Here is an 18,434-nt window from a genome sequence, read left to right on the forward strand (position 1 = left end):
CCGAGTTTTGAAAGACCGAAGTCTGCAGAAGGGACTTAAAAAGAACATGAAGTATTGGGAGAACAAATCAGAAAAGGGAGGATTACATTTTGTAATGGTGTCAGACTGGAGTAGACTTCGTTGCCAAATGAATTTGGAATGGGATTGATACCTTGCTACGAGATATTCCGCTCCAGAAAGGTGAGTGAGTCCATATCAACTAGCGATCAAAGCTCTTGTGCTTATGTTCATTCCGGTGAAAAATGAAGCCCGCATCCTGTCTCCCCATCCGCCACCCTAATTTCCGTTGAAGTTATCAACAGAAGCATAGGTCAGTCTCACTGAAGACTGGTAGCCCCAAGAATTTCTTAATGGTTTATCACAAAAGAAAAGACATTTTACACACATGGAGCCTGCTGAAAGTAGATTTGTAATAATTAGGGGAGGGGGGAATCAGCATGTTCAGGATGCTTCTTTGGATTCTCTTCTGTTTAAAGCAACATGGGAAATGAACATCAATCTGTCGTTAATTCTTTTGCTTGGTCGGCGGTATTCTTTTATTTCTGGATCTGTCCTTGCTGCTGCTCTTGCTGCTGCTGCTCTTCCTGTTGTTGCTGCTGTGATTCTGTGGGGACGGGCTGGGGCGCACACTGGCTGCTCAGACAATCGCACTCCTCCACTTGGATGTAGGAATAGTCCACAATGGAGCCATCGGGGCATGTCAGGGCTACCTGCTGCTTGCTGGTCTTGACTTCTTGACAGCATTTGCATGTATGCTCCATTACGTTAGTCTCTGGGGAATATCTGAATGGGTACAAATAGAAAACGAAGAAAGGTTTAGCATAACGGCTGCAGGATCAAGCCACGTCACCGTTAGGTGTCATCAAATGTCTGTTTGCCCCTGTACAGCAATCAGGGCTGGATGTATGCTACAGTTCCAGATGAGCACTAAACAGTGCAATCCTAACCAGGATGCCTGCTGGGCTGAAACCTCTGCCCAGTGCAAAAAATCCGTGCAACCCTATGAGTGTTGCATGGGAGATATGCCACCTAAAAGGTGGTGTACCTTGGGGGGGAAGGGGGGCGTTCCCGAGCCAAAATGGCTCAGGAGGCTGCCTAATGGTGGCCCCGCCCCTCAGCTGGCGCCATGACGCCCCAGGATGCCTCCCGGGACACCCCGGGAACACCTCCTGGGACGCTGTGGCGGCCTTTGCCGGTGTCCAGATGCCGGCGGCGCGCTCCGCTGGCGTTCAGACCCAGTGCTGCCACGCCAGCAGCCAGAGACCGGTGTCTGGCCCTGCACACTGGTGTTGGGGCCACAAATGCCACCGTATGCCTCCCGGACGCCAGCGCTGTGTGCCCTTGCGCCGGCGTGGGCCTTCGCTGGCCTCCAAAGTCCTTTGGTGAGGGCCGCCGGTGCAAGTCAGGAATGTGCTGTAAGTGAAGCAGAATGTAGTGGTACTGGGATCTCTGAGATTCTCAGTGTTAGGGTTGCCAGGCCCCCCAGGCCACCAGTGGGGGATGTGGGATAAGGTTGCCATATCCGGACTGGGAAACTCCTGGAGATTTGGGGATGGAGCCTGGGGAGGACAAGGACCTCAATGTCATACAGCCTACCCACCCCCAAAAAAGCATCAATTTTCTCCTGAGGAACTGATCACTGTAGTGTGGAGATGACCTGTAATTCCAGGGAATCCCCAGGTTCCACCTGGATCCTGGCGTCCCTACTCAGCATCATTTTATTTTGGAGGAACTTTCTAGCCTTTATAACTTTGAAGATGTGTTTGAGCGTGTATAGGCAATGCCTGCTGGCACCTCGAGGGACAGCCGAACTGTTTCCAGCGGTTGAGGGTCGGGCTCCTGTGGCCCACATAGCACCTTCTATTCTCCATGGCTAGCAAAATCTACCTTTTAAGGAGAATCAAACTGGCTCACAATCTCCTTCCCTTCCTCTCCCCACAACAGACACCTTGTGCGGTAGGTGGGGGTGAGACAGTTCAGAGAGAACTGTGACTAGCTCAAAATCACCCAGGTAGCTTCATGTGTAGGAGTGGGGAAACCAACCCGGTTCACCAGATTAGATTAGAGTCTGCCACTCATGTGGAGGAGTGGGGAATCAAGCCCGGTTCTCCAGATTGGAGTCCACTACTCTTAACCACTACACCACGCTGGTGTATTCCAGAGATGAAGGTTCTTAATGGGATTCAAAAATAGGTTGGACAGACAAAAGTATGATTTAGATATAGGCAATGTTGTTTTAGAACACAGAGTCAAACTAGAATGCTCTTTGGAGTAACTTGCAACTCCATATTCTGTGAGCACAAAAGTGCTAGAACCTCATGTTGAATGAAGAGCTATCACTTTAGAAGGATTTTAAATTCCCTTATAATTCTTTTGGAAATAGCAGACAACAGAGATGCAAAGAGATTTCCTGGTCATTTATTCCATCCCCTCTTAACAAGGATTGGCTTTTTTCAGTCACTACAGGTGTTAATTCTTGCAAAATCCTCCACTTACAGATGTTAATTAGTTTGCCTATACTTCTGTAGCTTTCTAATTGGATCTGCTTTTCATGTGTCATCCTGAATATTCCTAGATCAAAATTATATGTCAATGCTACTTTGCCTATCTATTGCTGGGAGTGGTCCTCACCCACTCTGAGTTGATTGGATTGGATCTTAATTTATTTGGATCATGTTTTATTTGTTTTGTAACATGCCCCCTTTCTGTTGATTGTAGCCTTGAGTCTCAGTGAGAAAGGCAGACAATAAAGATCATAAATAAATAAATTTATGCATCTGATTAAGCAAGTTCAAATTCATGAAACCTTATGACAGGATAATTTTTGTCAGCCATTGGACTGCTTGATTTGAATGCTACCGACAAAATTGCTATCAAATCAGTATATCATGTGTGTGTGTGTGTTAAGTGCCATCAAGTCGCTTCCGACTCATGGCGACCCTATGAATGAAAGTCCTCCAAAATGTCCTAACTTTGACAGCCTTGCTCAGATCTTGCAAATTGAAGGTCGTGGCTTCCTTTATTGAGTCAATCCATCTCTTGTTGGGTCTTCTTCTTTTCCTGCTGCCCTCAACTTTTCCTAGCATGACTGTCTTTTCCAGTGACTCTTGTCGTCTCATGACGTGACCAAATCAGTATATCATAGGAGTCTAAAATGAACCATTTCACTTTCCCGACTTCAGTTTTACATGGGTCATGGTAGCAAAAAGTAGTTTTGGAATTCAAAGTAGTTTCTAAACCACTGTTTGTATGTCAAGCATTTGAAACAAACAGGACTTAGGAGAGCATAAGAGATAGTTCACAAGGACAGTGACCAATCGTTTGCTTACTTTGAAGAAGTACCACAGTTGCCTTCGCAGTATGTTAACTGAATAGGTGAAGAAGCTTCACAGCCGTTGTGTCTAATTACTTTTGAAGTGTTGTGTGGTTTGCAGATTCGTTGTTCTGAGAGGGTAAAAAAAAAACACACAACAGCATGATTATGTAGTCGCAGTCATTCCCTGATGAGAAATTGAAACTGGTAAAATGGTATGTGTGCAAGCTAATGCGGCAAAGGAAGTGGGGATTGGTTGGTCCATCTTTTTAAAATCATAGCCAGGTCACCTTCACATAAAGAAGAGAAAGAGCAAGCTCGTTTCTGTTTTCTGTGTCCATCAATGTAAGGTTACAATACGAATGAGCCATACTTCCTGAGTATGAATGGATGAATTTATTTTTACGGCATTAGCTGGAACACATCAAGACTTCCTGAGTATAACAATGTGTCATCTACAATCATGACATTGGTGAAAGACAGCATGTTCAGGAACATGAGAGGAGAGGGGGCAGGCCTATTTGTATGAACACTGAGATCTCTTTTCACAATACTTGTGTTGGTGCATGCACTTACGCTGCACGATTGCACAGTGCTTCCTTCCTGCTCAGATGCTTTATTAGCTAACATTGTACCCCAGGGTGGTTAACACAGTCTAACCCAGCTCATTTATTTATTTTAATTTTTGTATCCTACTTTTTCACTGTGTACTTAATACTAAAACAATACATTCTAGTTATAATAAAAATCTAAGTAAAACATTAAATACTACAAAGGTGATAACAGCAAAGAAAAGAGAGCCAGAAAAACACCAGTAAACGCCAAACCGATTCACCCATCAAATGCCTGTATAAATAAATCAGTGTTCTGGTGACTGAAAGGTAACAATATTGGTGCCATGCAAACATGTCTAGGAAAGGTGTTACTTAGTTTAGTCCATTATAAGAGTTTGTTTTGTATTAATATAGTTGGCATAACTTACCCTGAGGAACACATTCTTTGCAGCAGCCATCGCCAGTCAATTTCAAATACTCCTTCAAGAATTAAAAATAATAATTGAGAATTGATTTACAGTTACCAAAGCAATCACTTTCCTCAGGGGGGAAAACATTTTCTTTATGCAAGTGAGAGATTCACACTTGGATAGATACCATTTCTAGTCAGGGATGAACAAGCTGGTGAGGGGTCTGGAGACCAACTCCTATGAGGAAAGGTTGAAGGAGCTAGGTATGTTTAGCCTGAAGAGGAGAAGACTGAGAAGGGATATGATAACCATCTTCAAGTACTTGAAGGGCTGTCATATAGAGGATGGTGCCGAGTTGTTTTCTGTTGCTCCAGAAGGTCGGACCAGAGCCAACGGGTTGAAATTAAATCAAAAGAGTTTCCATCTAGACATCAGAAAGAATTTTCTAACTGTTAGAGCGGTTCCTCAGTGGAACAGACTTCCTTGGGAAGCTCTCCTTCCCTGGAGGTTGTTAAGAAGAGGTTAGATGGCCATCTGTCAGCAATGCCGATTCTATGACCTTAAGCATATAATGAGAGGGAGGGCATCTTGGCCATCATCTGGGCATGAAGTATGGGTCACTGGGGGTGGGGGGGTATTTTGGAATTTCCTGCATTGTGCAGGAGGTTGGACTAGATGACCCTGGTGGTCCCTTCCAACTCTAAGATTCTGTGATTCTATGATTCTAAGATTACCATCATTTTGTTGATAGTGGTTAAAATGCCTATCATTATGCCACAGAGAGCCAGTGCCATATTGTATGTATTGGAGACTTCAAAATGGAAAGTTAGGACTTTGTAAAGGGATATAGGCAGAGGAAAATAAATAGTCATTGGGAACTTGGACTCAGAGATTGCTGTATCTAAAATACATAGCATGCCTTCTATGAACTTTGCGTCATAACAATAATTACATAACTATATCAAGCTAGACAAAACATTCAGTCAAACTTACAGGTGGGCAGCCAGGAATTAAGGCAGGACACGTTTTCTTGACAGTGACAAGAACAAACTTGCCATCAATGACTTCACACTCATAAAAGGTACAGTTGTTTCCAGGACGGTAATACTTCTCTCCATGCTGAAAACAGTTACAGATTTAATTATATTGTTAGAAACGGACACCTTAATTTCTTTTTACGGCTTTTGATTATATCACCAACACAGTACAGTTATGGCAAAAAAGTGGTTCATGTTTCTAACCGGAAATATAGAACGCTTTGTGGAAAACTTTTGCTGAAATAACAATAGAGTTATTCAATTTGTTGTGTAGCTTTCTTTATTAAAAGGTAAACGGTAAAGGTCCCCTGTGCAAGCACCGGGTCATTCCTGACCCATGGGGTAACAAGGCAGACTTTGTTTGTGGGGTGGTTTGCCAGTGCCTTCCCCAGTCATCTCCCCTTTACCCCCAGCAAGCTGGGTCCTCATTTTACCGACCTCGGAAGGATGGAAGGCTGAGTCATCCTTGAGCCGGCTACCTGAAACTGACTTCCATCGGAATCGAACTCAGGTCGTGAGCAGAGCTTGGACTGCAGTACTGCAGCTTACCACTCTGCGCCATGGGGCTCCTTTATTAAAAGGAGGGAAATGGTATTCTTCTGCCTGCATTCTTTTGACTGCTATAATGTATTTTTTTTTCCAACTCGGCATGTCCAAATTACAATTATCACACTGTAATAAAGTATGGGTGTACTTTGCTCTTGACATCAGTATTAATCAGTGTTCGTATTATACAGCTGAAGGACGGAGCTAACCTATGCTCTGTTAAAATCAAAGTCCTTCTTGAGATTGAACTTTATATATTTTATTTAAGACATTTCTGGCTTGTCTTTCTCCAATTAAGGAACCAACCTAACTCTCAACAATATCTTAAAGGAATTCTGCCCTAAATCACACCTCAGGGTAACAGAAGTAGGTTCCATATTAGCATGACAGAAGGCAGAACCTAAAAACATGTGGCATATGCATTATGTTTTTAACCTTCATATCTGGAATGGGATGGATATTAGGTTAGTGGAACAGGATATACTTGACACACAGAAAGTCTTGGGTTCAGTCCCTGGTAACTACAGTAAAAGAACCCAAAGTAGCAGATCTGAGAAAAGATCTTTGCCTGAGACTATGGACAGCTGCTGCCAGTCAGAGAGACAATACTGAGCTAGATGGACCAAAGATATAGCAGTTCTGTATGTTTATTAGTTCTTCAGCACCATGAGTGTGTTGGGCACTTGAGAGCTTCAAGTAAAAATAGTTCCTTGCCCACAGGAGCTTACAATCTTAAATCAACAATGAGGACAATGCCAAAAGAAGGAGAGTGAAAGGTAAGGATATCAAGGGGTGGATGTGAGCATTCATGCTCAACCGTTATTTATTTTTTTCAGTTAAAATCTTTTATGATCAACAGTGTCTGCTCCAGTAAACTTCCAATCCACCCATAAGACAAAACACAAATAAAGAAAACATGAAGGATGATAGTATTCACAGAACATCAGATATTGGCTACCTGGATAATGGCGTTGGTGGATCCGTCTTTCAGTATACAAGCTGTTGGGGTGCATTCACCACAGCATTCTCCAGCTTTTTCCTTGTAAGCATAGCCCTGGGTTGGGAAGAATATAGATGGAAATGCATAAAATCAAGGGTGTCCTTTACTTTTTAGAGACAATAAATAGGTAGGTGGATAGGTAGACAGATAAAAAGTAGGGGCCATTAAAAATCAACATGAACTCACTTCTGGACAATTTGTGTTGCATGCTTTTGAGACACATTCTACTGTGTATAAGTTGCCAAGCACATCTTGTTCAAGAGAGCATTTGCATAGTTCACAGGGACCCCTTGGGACAACTGCTCCAGGCTGAAGAGGAGAAACAGTAATACATTATTCTAATCACTTCTCACAACTCAGAAAAGACTCTCATATGATCTGTAGGTGTAACTATTTATTTAACCACACAGGGGCCTCAGGGACAGGATATTTGAAATTAAAATCAGAATTGCTACCAAAGTTTGGCCTGAAGTAAAATACAACATGGGGTTCAGGTATCCTTATCTGTTAAAACATCTAAAGAATGTTATGGAATTTTACAAAGTCAAATTTGGAGGTTCCTCCTCAAGCAGAACATCTGAAAAAATTCAAAGGCAACCAGAAGAGATGCAATGATAGTATAATGCTAAGTAGTGTTACATCCCTCTAAGCCAACGGATGTCAATAGATTCAGAAAGCTGTATCTCTGCTTAGGATGGCACTGAAAGACTGGCATAATTTGGGATAGGGATGGGGATGTGTTATACAACTTTACTCAAATATTTTCTCTCCAATTTCTTTATTTAGAAGCAAAATGACAATATAAAAACGTTTAGGAGCCGGCGTGACCCTGCGCCATGGTAGGCACCACCTTATCACAGACTAAAGCGGCACCTACGCCAGTGCAGGGGCAAACACACCAGTGCCAGGAAGCCGCGTTGCTGTGCAGGGCCCCGCCACCGGTGCTGCAGCAAACTCCTGGAAGCAGAAACCCATGGCGGTGTGGGGGTATTCCTGGGTGTGGAGCTGCCTTTAAGCAGCTTCCTAACCACTTTGGACCCAGGAACGCCCCCTCGAGCCGCGACATGGCTACGCCACCTTTTCTGGTGGCATAGCCCTGTTGCTTTCAATGGGGGATTTCCCGTTTTTCATTTTTTGCACTGGTTTTATTTTTTGTTCAGCGGCCAGGAAGCCTCTGAAGAGGCGGCACAGCTGCGCCACTCCCGGCCACTGCGGATCTATCCCCCTTCTGAATGGGCTGCCCATCGACCAATTTAATGGTTAGTCACATGGATCAGTGCTTCTGGTACTCATTATGCAATGACATTGTGAAGGGTACTCACTTGATAGAATACGTCACGGACAACACATCCGGGCAATAACTCTGTGAGGCAAAAGTTATATTGTTATACATTTTTTTAACGTTCTCTTATATTATCAGAATAGAATGATAAGGTACAAGAAGAAGAAGAAGAAGAGTTGGTTTTTATATGCCGACGTTCTCTACCACTTACGGCAGAATCGAACAGGCTTACAATCACCTTTCCTACCCCTCCCCACAACAGACACCCTGTGTGGTAGGTGGGGCTGAGAGAGTGCAACTAGCCCTAGGTGACCCAGCTGGCTTTGTGTGTAGGAGTGGGGAAACAAATCCAGTTCACCAGATTAGCCTCCGCTGCTCATGTGGAGGAGTGGGGGGAATCGAACCCGGTTCTCCATGTCAGATTCCACCGCTCCAAACCACTGCTCTTAGCCACTACACCATGCTGGCTCTCTTCACAGTGGTGAAGTATTAATATGAACTGCTAGTCATTTTTTTTTTTTTTAAAAAAGTGGTTTGCATACAGTAACAATTACTGTTTGTTTCAGAGGGTAGCCATGTTGGTTTGCAGCAGAACAGCTGAATCAGAATTCAGTAGCACCTTACAAGCCAACAAGATATTCGGGTTATAAGCTTTTGAGAATCAAAGCTTATACCCTGAAAATCGTGTTGGCCTCTAAGGTGCTACTGGTCTTGAATCTAGCTGAATTACTGTGAGTTTAGTTTAGTTATTTACGGCCATTTGACCAGCAGATAAACAATGTTAAAATTATTGTCGAAGGCTTTCACGGTCAGAGTTCATTGGTTCTTGTAGGTTATCCGGGCTGTGAAACCGTGGTCTTGGAATTTTCTTTCCTGACGTTTCGCCAGCAACTGGCAGGCATCTTCAGAGTAGTAACAGTTGCTGGCGAAACGTCAGGAAAGAAAATTCCAAGACCACGGTTACACAGCCCGGATAACCTACAAGAACCAATGTTAAAATTAATCAATACAGAGGCAGGGTTACAATTTTGTTACTCTAACCAGAGATCTCCATGCTCTAGCAGCAATGTGACAAAACTTTGCCCCTGTGTAGGAAATGTTGAGGAATCTATACTGCTAATGACCCTGTTAGGACCATATCTGCAAGCATTTAGGGCATTTCTTGAGTTTCAGAACACCTACTAGCAAATCTCACACTATGGAGATTTCCTGGGAAGGGGTTTAGTTAAAAAATATTGGTTTATATTTTACCACTCCATCCAAAATGGTGAATGATAAGCAGCCTAACATCAGAGCTGGCATATTTAACAAACGGAGCTTGTGCTGGTTGAGTGCAAATTGAGTGTCTTTACATGAGGAAGTAATCACTATCATACAGTTGAAGAGACTTTGGGTGAAAACGCATGGTCGCTTTATCCTCCTTTAATCCTTGTTTTAGCCAGGATCGAACGCACATTAAGCGAAACGCATGTGCTCGATCCTGGCTGAATCCTGGCTGAAACAGGGATTAAAGGAGGATAAAGCGATCATGCGTTTTTGCCCTAAGGCAACAATCCTGAAGATGCTTCCCTGGGAGTAAGCTTCATTGAATAACATGGAACTTACTCCCAAATAGAGCTGCTTAAGATTGCTCCCCAAATAGCTACTGAAAAGGAAAATGCACACACACTGACACCTCCAGGGGATTCTGGGGGACTTCCTCACAAGGAGAACTATTTGTTATACCCAGGAACCGCACATGGCAAGCTGGGCAGCTTCTTCAAGAGTAGACCTACTCGCAAAAAAGCCAAACATGCTGGTACTACGGTTTCCAGCCTCCAGGTGGTGGCTGCAGAGCTCCCGCTATTACAACTGGTCTCCAGATGATAAGAGATTAGTTCACCTAGAGAAAATGGCCGCTTTGGAAGGTGGACTCTATGGTGTTATGCCCCATTGAAGTCCCTCCCCTGTCCAAACCCTACCCTCCTCAGGCTCAACCTCCCAAATGTCCAGGTAATTCCTGACCCGGAGCTGGCAACCCTATCTGTAATGCTGAGCGAAAAGGCCAAAGAGCTTCTCCTCCAGCTAAGCCACTCAAGAGGACACGTAGTCCTCTTGAGTGGCTTAGCTGGAGGAGAAGCTCTTTTGGGATATAATTGCTATGCATCTGTGAAAAAATTAACACTATTCTGTGAAATTCCCCAGCTTTTTACCAATAGTTCCATACTTACCACAAGTGGCATTCATGCAGCAGTCTCCTGGCAGTTTTTCTTGTTTTAATTCATATCCTATTGGACATCTCTCGATGGATTTGGGGCAGTAAGTAGTGTTGCATACTATGTAACGTAAGGCAAAAAGGAGAGGGGAAATGAATGAATAAAGTTCAATTCAGAACATTCTCACATTAAAAGAATCTGAAGGGGTTTTCCCGGCATTAATGGATATCCAATGCAACACCAGTTTGAGATCGGTATCCTTTAGAGAACGGGAGGAACTACTGCTATAGACACAACAAATAGTACTATTGTCATATGGACAGATTAACCACTATGCTAAGTACTTTACAGGAGCCCCATGGTGCAGAGTGGTAAGCTACAGTACTGCAGTCCAAGCTCTGCTCACGACCTGAGTTCAATCCCGACGGAGGTTGGTTTCAGGTAGCCGGCTCAAGGTTGACTCAGCCTTCCATCCTCCTGAGGTCAGTCAAATGAGTACCCAGCTTGCTGGGGGTAAAGGGAAGATACCTGGGGAAAGCACTGGCAAACCACCCCGTAAACAAAGTCTGCTTAGGAAACGTCGAGATGTGACGTCACCCCGTGGGTCAGGAATGACCCAGTGCTTGCACAGGGGACCTTTACCTTTCTAAGTACCTTACAGCATAGGAGCATTTGCTGTGATGTAATTATCCGGCGTTATCCCCAAGCGAAAAATGTTCCTATTTTGGAAAGTTTTGTTGAAAACTGTTTACAGTGCATCTTTCGCTTCAAGCATGCGTAGGCTGAGATTGTACTTACTGCATTTCTCATGAGGGCAGCATGGATCTTCAAGTGTTGTTACTGCGACAGGGATGTATCCTTCATCAACACAGGGCACTGGGGCAGGCGTTACACATGTCTTTGGTTTGCACTGTACTGTAACAGAATATTTCTCACAAGTGCACTCCTGGCAGTTGCTGCTCCAAGTTGATCCTGGCTGTGGGGGGAAAAAAGAGGTGGGAAATGTGATTAGTTTGCACTTCCTTTTTGTGTGTGCTTCTTTGGTTATGTTCAGAACAGGGGGCTCGTGAATCCCCCCCCCCCCCAATGGTGAGAAGCATAATCTCCAGACATGGGAACAGCTTATACACTTATCTGCATGGCAGATATGACCTGGTTTGGAAGGTCAAGTTTCCCACGTTTCTTGATCTTTCCTCTCAAGATACAGCTAGTAAATAAAGCCCATCTGCACCACATTCTGAAGATACATCTTGACTATGTCCACTCTTTCCAAATAAAAGTTATCCAAAATATGATTTTTGAATATGATTTTTGAACCTATTTTAGATTTTAAAATACTATCTTACATAGGGTTGCCAACCTCCAGGTGGTGGCTGGAGATCTCCTGCTTACAACTGATCTCCAGCTGATAGAGATCAGGTCCCCTAGGGTTGCCAGGTCCCTCTTTGCCATCGGCGGGAGTTATTTTGGGGGCAGAGCCAGAGGAGGGTGGGGTTTGGAGAGGGGAGGGACTTCAATGCCATAGAGTCCAATTGCCAAAGTGGCCATTTTCTCCAGGTGAACTGAGCTCTATCGGCTGGAGATCAGTTGTAATAGCAGGAGATCTCCTGATAGTACCTGGAGGAGGCAACCCTACTCCCAGATTCCTCCAATACACGAGGTAAGTCTGCATGTACAGACAACATTGTTGTTCTAGCTGTTGTTTTTGGAGATTTAACCTCCCCCCCCCCAATGTATTATTTTCAGTTTTAAGATTTTTCTGCAAACCTGGGGTCTCTGAAGTGTGCAGAACTATCTGTTTACAATCAGTGTGGCCCTGATCTGCAAGTTTAGATATCCACAGATTGGATAGACTATAAGATAACAAAGACTGTTGAATATTTGTTTTTGACACACTTTAAAAATACATTTGCCATGCAATTATCTGTGAAGGAAGATTGTATCCTATGGCCTCTTGGCTTTCAAATCTAATCCTCCATAAATGGATTATTTCAGAATGGCAAATGACAATTAAAAACCCTCTCCATGTCGCAAAATACTTGGAAAAAAACTTAATTTTAATGAAGCTCCAAACATGGTTTTGAGCTTACTCATCTATATTTCTTAAGTATAATCATACTGTTACTTACTGCTTTGGGCATCCCATCTGGTCCCACACAAGCTGAAAGAAATAAAAGGATGCAATTTTTTTTTGTTAATGCCGTTAAAAAATGGTGGAGCTAATACAACTAACTTAAAGAGCAGGCCTACAGAAGCTGTGTGAATTCTGACATAGCTATTGTTTTCTGAGTATATAAACAGAAGCTGGAAGCATTAGAAACTGAGCGATAAAAGGAAGCTCTGTAACCATGGAAATGAAAGGCTTTCATAATAACAGAAGTTTATCTGTCTAGAAAGCCCCCAATCCATAGTCTTCTGGAACTTTGAGGGAAGGCTGCCATAACCATGCGGCAGACTAGATGAGAGAACGCTTTGTAGAATACTCCTATGAAAGAATGCCTGAGCTCTGAATGAAATCCTCTCTGCAAAAACAACCTACATATTTTGACACTTAGCATATCATTCATATGTGTGTGTGTGTGTGTTAAGTGCCATCAAGTAGTTTCCGACCCATGGCGACCCCATGAACCAATGTCCTCCAAAGTGTCCTATCCTTAACAGCCTTGCTCAGATCTTGCAAATTGAGGGTTGTGGCTTCCTTTATAGAGTCCATCCATCTCTTGTTGGGTCTTCCTCTTTTCCTGCTGCCTTGAACTTTTCCTAGCATGATTGTTTTTTCCAGTGACTCTTGTCTATGTCCAAAGCACAACAGCCTCAGTTTAGTCATTTTAGCTTCTAGGGTCAGTTCAGGCTTCATTTGATCTAAAATCCACGGATTTGTTTTTTTGGCAGTCCAGGGTATCCGTAACATTCTCCTCCAACACCACATTTCAAAGGAATCTACTTTCTTCCTGTCATCTTTCTTCATTGTCCAGCTTTCACACCCATACATAGTAATAGGGAATACGATGGCATGAATTAACCTGATCTTGGTTGCCAGTGACACATCCTTACGCTTAAATATTACAAAAACACCCTTCTTGAAAACTTCACGTGTCCCATTCTATTCTTTAGCACCCTTCTTTATGAGAGCAGACAGCTCAGCAGCAGCTTATTTTATTGTCCTGTTTTTTACCCTTACTTTGTGGAAGGATTGTAGTCTAAGACTAACTTCTGGTGTTGATTGCTGGAAGTCATTTCCCCTTTGGCTTCTAAGGGTGTATCTGCAAATTGCTGCAATCTAGATGACCTAGGCAGCCTTCTGCCAGTGCCATCCTAAACAGAGTTACCTTCTTCTAAGTCCACTGATGTTAATTGATTAGACAGAGATGATGTGAAAGACCCAAGCCTACAATTTTGGAGAGCCATTGCCAGTCAAAATAGACAATACTGATCTTGAAAGACCAATGGTCTGATTCAGTATAAAGCAGTTTCATGTATTCTTGTGAATTTAAGGGGATCAGAAAGGTGTAGAGAGCTAAAATGGTGTAGTGGTTAAAGTGTGGGACTAGGATCTGGGAAACCTAGGTTTGAATCCCCACTGTCAAGGAAACTTGCTGGGTGACCTTGGGCCAGTGACACTCATCCTTGATCCTGGCTAATATTTGGACAGGAGACCTCCAAGAGATACCAGTTCATGCGGAGACAGGCAATGGCAAACCACCTCTGAATGTTTCTTGCCTTGAAACCCCTACGGAGTCACTATAAGTCAGTAGTGACTTGACAACAGAAAAGGGGGGTGTAACTCTGCCTAGGATTTCACTATAATCTGCTGACGGTACAAGAATCTTTCATACTACACAATACTGTTGAGTTGTGGTAGACACCTGCCTTTATATAAGAATACTTACAGCATTCATGGACGCAGACATTGCTGTAGGTGTTAAAGAGCTTGGTTCCTGTAGGGCAGTAGCAACCTTCAGTTATACCTGGGCCGCTATGCTGAATAGCACTATAGGAAAGAAGCATACATTAGAATAGTTCCACACCCTTGCAACATGAAATCTTCTGGGCATGGTGTAGGGGGTCACTGGGTGTGTGTGTGGGGGGGATCGTTGTGAATTTCCTGCATTGTGCAGGGGGCTGGACTAGATGACCCTGATGGTCTTTTCCAACTCTATGACTCTATGGGCGAAAACACACGGTCGCTTTAGCCTCCTTTATTCCCTGTTTCAGCCAGGATTCAGCCAGGATCGAACAATGCGTTTCGTCGAATGTGTGTTCAATCCTGGCTGAATCCTGGCTGAAACAAGGAATAAAGGAGGCTAAAGCGACCATGCGTTTTTGCCCTATGATTCTGTGATCCTATGAATATGCAGTATGTGTTTCAGTTCTTTTCATTATAATAATGTGTAAAGTGAGAGGGAGCCAGACTGTTTAAAAAAAACGGTTACTAATTAACAAAGATGAGAACAATTCCAGCAATCCAATAACTTTCAGTTCAGCGGACATCTTAATAATATTTTTAGATAGTTATTCCTTACTTGTTCCTAGCTCAGCCTTCTTTCAAGCAGCGCTGGGCACAGTTCATACACACAGTGATCACATTTTATCCTCACAATATCAGTGTGATGTAATTAGACTGAAAGGGGATAACTTGGCACAAAGTTGCCAAGTAAGCTTGATGGCGGAGAATAAATTGGAACCCAAGCCTCCATCACATTATCAACCACATCATAATGGTTATACAAATAATAATAATAATAATAATAAGATGAAGTAGAATAAATACAGAATTAAACAGATTTTATATTCTTCCTTACTTTGTGTCACACGTTGGAGGGTTGAGAGGGCCGCATGGGTCATATTGTTTGCCTTGAGGACAGACGTATGCTATAAATGATAAAAGAAATAGAAGTAAACTTAAAGATGTATTTCCTTTGCATATGATATTTACAGAGAGATTCAGCATGACCATTCCTTTAATTTTTGTCCTCTGTTCCTGAAGTACTGATATGGAGAGAGAGGATTTGTTAATGCTCATTATCCTTGTTGAATTGCATTTTGTTCACATCCCCCCCACTTTTCCAGTGTGTTCAGATCTCACTGAATTGGATCTCTATCTTCCTGTACATTTGCTACTCCTCCCAATTTGGTATCATCTGCAAATATAATGAGTAGTCTCTCCACCCCCTCATCCAGATCATTTCTAAAACATTGAAATGTACTGGGCCCAGAAGTAAGCCTTGTGGCACCCCACAGGACGCTTCCCTCCAATCACACGAAATGCCATTGACAGTTATTCTTTGGGTGCTGTTCTCCAGCCAGTTCCGTATTCACCTAACTATCCTCAAGTTCAGTCCACAGTCCTTGAGTTTACCCACTAGAACATAATGGGGAACCCTGTCAAAAGCTTTACTGAAATCCAGGTAAACAACATCAGTGGCATTCCCACAAGCCAGTAAGCTCATCTCTCAATCAAAGAAAGAAACGAGGTTGGTCTGGCTGGACCTATAGGGGAGAAATCTGTGCTGACTTCCCCAGAATCACCAGGTTGTCCTTCAGATGCTTGCAGATCAGTCCCTTTAAAATCTGCTCCAGTATCTTCCCTGGGACAGAGGTCAAACTGACTGGCCTGTAGTTTGCTGGGTTGTCCCTCCTCCCTTTTTTGAAGATAGGAATAACGTTCGCCCTTTTCCAGGCTTGTTGCACATCTCCCATCCTCCAAGAGGTCTCGAAGATGGACAACAGTTCTGCAAGCTCTCTAGAAAGTTCTTTGAGCGCTCTCAGGGGCATATTATCTGTCCCAGGGGTTATGTACTCCTCCAGTGCAGCCAAGCGCTTCTCAACAACTTCTCTGTCCATGTCAACCAGCAGCCTGGATTCAGTGCTTGCCTGCTATCATCTCTAGTCGAGCCTGTTCATTTCTTCAGGGGGGAAAAAATGAGGGAAAATAGGCATTGAGCCTTTCTGCTTTCTCTCTATCTTTTGTCAGAGTTATTCCATTTTCACCCAACAGTAGGCCTATTGCTTCTGTTACCTTGCGTTTGCTCCTCACATATCTGAAGAAGCTTTTCTTGTTGTAGCGAGCCTCCCTGGCCAGCCTCATCTCACTGTTTGGCCTCTCTGATGGCTGACCTATAGTGCCTAGCAACTCTCAGATACTCTTCTTTAGAGGTATGTCCTTCCCTCTATTTCTTTAATATTTCCTTTTTTTCCCTTAGCTCATCATGGAGTTCTCTGTTCATCCACATTGGCTTTTTGGATCCCCTACCATGCTTCCTTCTTATTAGAACAGTGATGGTTTGAGCTTGCAAGCTCTTGGTACATAGGCACCTGAAGCTCTGCACCTTTGGTTCCATTTGGCCTGACCTTCCCAGGTAGGTCTCTGCTATTTGCACAGAAATCACTTGGTTGGTTGTCTCCTTCCCCTTGGGGTGTCAGTGTAAAGCTCTCTTGATGAATCCCCAGGTTTCTGCCATTGTGCTATTTGTCCTTGACCTTGATAGGTGAAGTCCATCGCGTGCTAGTAGGCGGTCTTCCAGAAAACTTAGCCCATGGTCCCAGAATCCAAGTCATTCCTGTCAGCACCACTGACACAGCCAGTGGTTCACCTCTATTATCTTCTGTTCTCACCACATTCCTCTTCCTCTGATTGGAAAGATCAAAGAGAACATCACCTGTCCCCCTCTTCCCTTCAGCTTCCTCCCAAGAACTTCATAGTCAACCTTAATGCTTGTAGAGGTGTTCCGGGCAGTGTCATTCATTCCCAAATGGACCATCACAAATGGGTAATGATCTGTTGGTTTGATCAGTTTTGGCATCCCGTCTGCAGTACTGTATCTTTAATCTGCAGTATCAAGCAACACACCTCTCGGGCTAGGGCATCAGGCTTGGACCCATGATGTTCCATACCCTTCAGCAGAGAGTCACCAATGACCAACACTTTCCTTTTCCTTCCGATGCCATTTCTTAGAATCCCCCTGCCTTCCTCCCTGTCTTTCTTGTCCTTGTGGTTCTTCCTCTGCCAGTGTTTCCATCTCTGCCACCACTTCATGAGCCTAGAATCAATATATGAGGAAACTACAGCACTGATAGAATGAGTACTTACGGCAGGCACCATTGGTCTTTGCTCTCCAGTCAATACAGATCCCCTTAGAGGCACAAAGAGAAGCATATATCTCCAGCCCAGAACACTGCATAGTGGTATTGCTGATATAGCAAGCATCAAAGTTACAGCCTTGGTAGAAGGGGTTTGGAGGTATCACATCATGGCACTTAGAGAAGACACTGTAAAGATACCAGAAATGTTGCATGAAAAAACGCGCTTTCAACCAGGTGTTCAACCTTCTTTTTCCCATACCACAATTAAAACGTTCAGCCCCAATACACAGAATATTTTCTTCTTCTACATGAGACACTTGTTATTAAATTCTCTAAGCAGGAAAAAAGTAAATTAAGTTAATTTGCCATCTTACTCGCTCAAAATCATCTGGCAAAGAAGGCTAGGTTTACAGGTTGGCAATGGAGGGGGTGTGGTTGAATAGGGTGATGGTGGTCCCGAGCAGTACTGTTTCTTGTCATCAGGAACTTTCCAAGCAGGGGCCATGTGGGGACAATCAGTAATCTCACCACTAGGTAAGCGACATTCATCTTTTCTGTCATTTGTGCATGTACCTGGAGGGGAAAAAATTGAATCAGAAATGGGAAGCATTACATCCATGATTTAATATACAGAGGTCTACAGTCAGGTCAAATGCAGAGATGAAGTCAATGACCTAGAGCATTTTGACAATTTTGTTGAGAGTGGATTGAAGAAATATCATCTTTTTAGTGGTGAATGGGATTTCTCTCATTTTATTTTATTTTTCAAATTTTTGCACCAACATCCTGCAATTCTAGTACCCAGGAATTGGATGTAAAGGTTTAGAGGGCCTTCAAAAACACATCAAAAGCAGAGTTGTTGTTTTCTGACAGTGACAAAAACGAAAACACAATCAACAGTTTGTTTTAGTTAAGTTCTCGGGTGGCCAGAGCCATATGGGGGCTCCGATACCAGTCCCGCAACAACTGCAAAGGCAGCTCAGGAGGATGGGGCCATAGCCCCTCGTCGGGAAT

The 18,434-nt window shown here is 43.4% G+C and overlaps 1 protein-coding gene across 1 annotated transcript in view; it reads right to left on the reverse strand.

Moving 5' to 3' along the window:
- Window positions 1–536: 536 nt before the first annotated feature.
- Window positions 537–18,434, reverse strand: part of LOC130479355 (mucin-5AC-like) — a 67,499-nt gene continuing 49,601 nt past the window's right edge. The window contains exons 37-50 of the mRNA XM_056851744.1: window positions 17,795–17,993; window positions 17,428–17,606; window positions 15,140–15,209; window positions 14,228–14,328; window positions 12,467–12,498; window positions 11,136–11,313; window positions 10,353–10,457; window positions 8,183–8,223; window positions 7,047–7,169; window positions 6,819–6,914; window positions 5,271–5,396; window positions 4,296–4,347; window positions 3,330–3,444; window positions 537–783 (exon numbers count right to left, since the gene is read on the reverse strand). Of these exons, the coding sequence (XP_056707722.1) occupies window positions 537–783; window positions 3,330–3,444; window positions 4,296–4,347; window positions 5,271–5,396; window positions 6,819–6,914; window positions 7,047–7,169; window positions 8,183–8,223; window positions 10,353–10,457; window positions 11,136–11,313; window positions 12,467–12,498; window positions 14,228–14,328; window positions 15,140–15,209; window positions 17,428–17,606; window positions 17,795–17,993 (1,664 nt within the window). The remainder of the gene's footprint in view (window positions 784–3,329; window positions 3,445–4,295; window positions 4,348–5,270; window positions 5,397–6,818; window positions 6,915–7,046; window positions 7,170–8,182; window positions 8,224–10,352; window positions 10,458–11,135; window positions 11,314–12,466; window positions 12,499–14,227; window positions 14,329–15,139; window positions 15,210–17,427; window positions 17,607–17,794; window positions 17,994–18,434) is intronic.

Source organism: Euleptes europaea, chromosome 6, assembly GCF_029931775.1.
Source record: "Euleptes europaea isolate rEulEur1 chromosome 6, rEulEur1.hap1, whole genome shotgun sequence".
Taxonomy (NCBI): Eukaryota; Metazoa; Chordata; class Lepidosauria; order Squamata; family Sphaerodactylidae; genus Euleptes; species Euleptes europaea.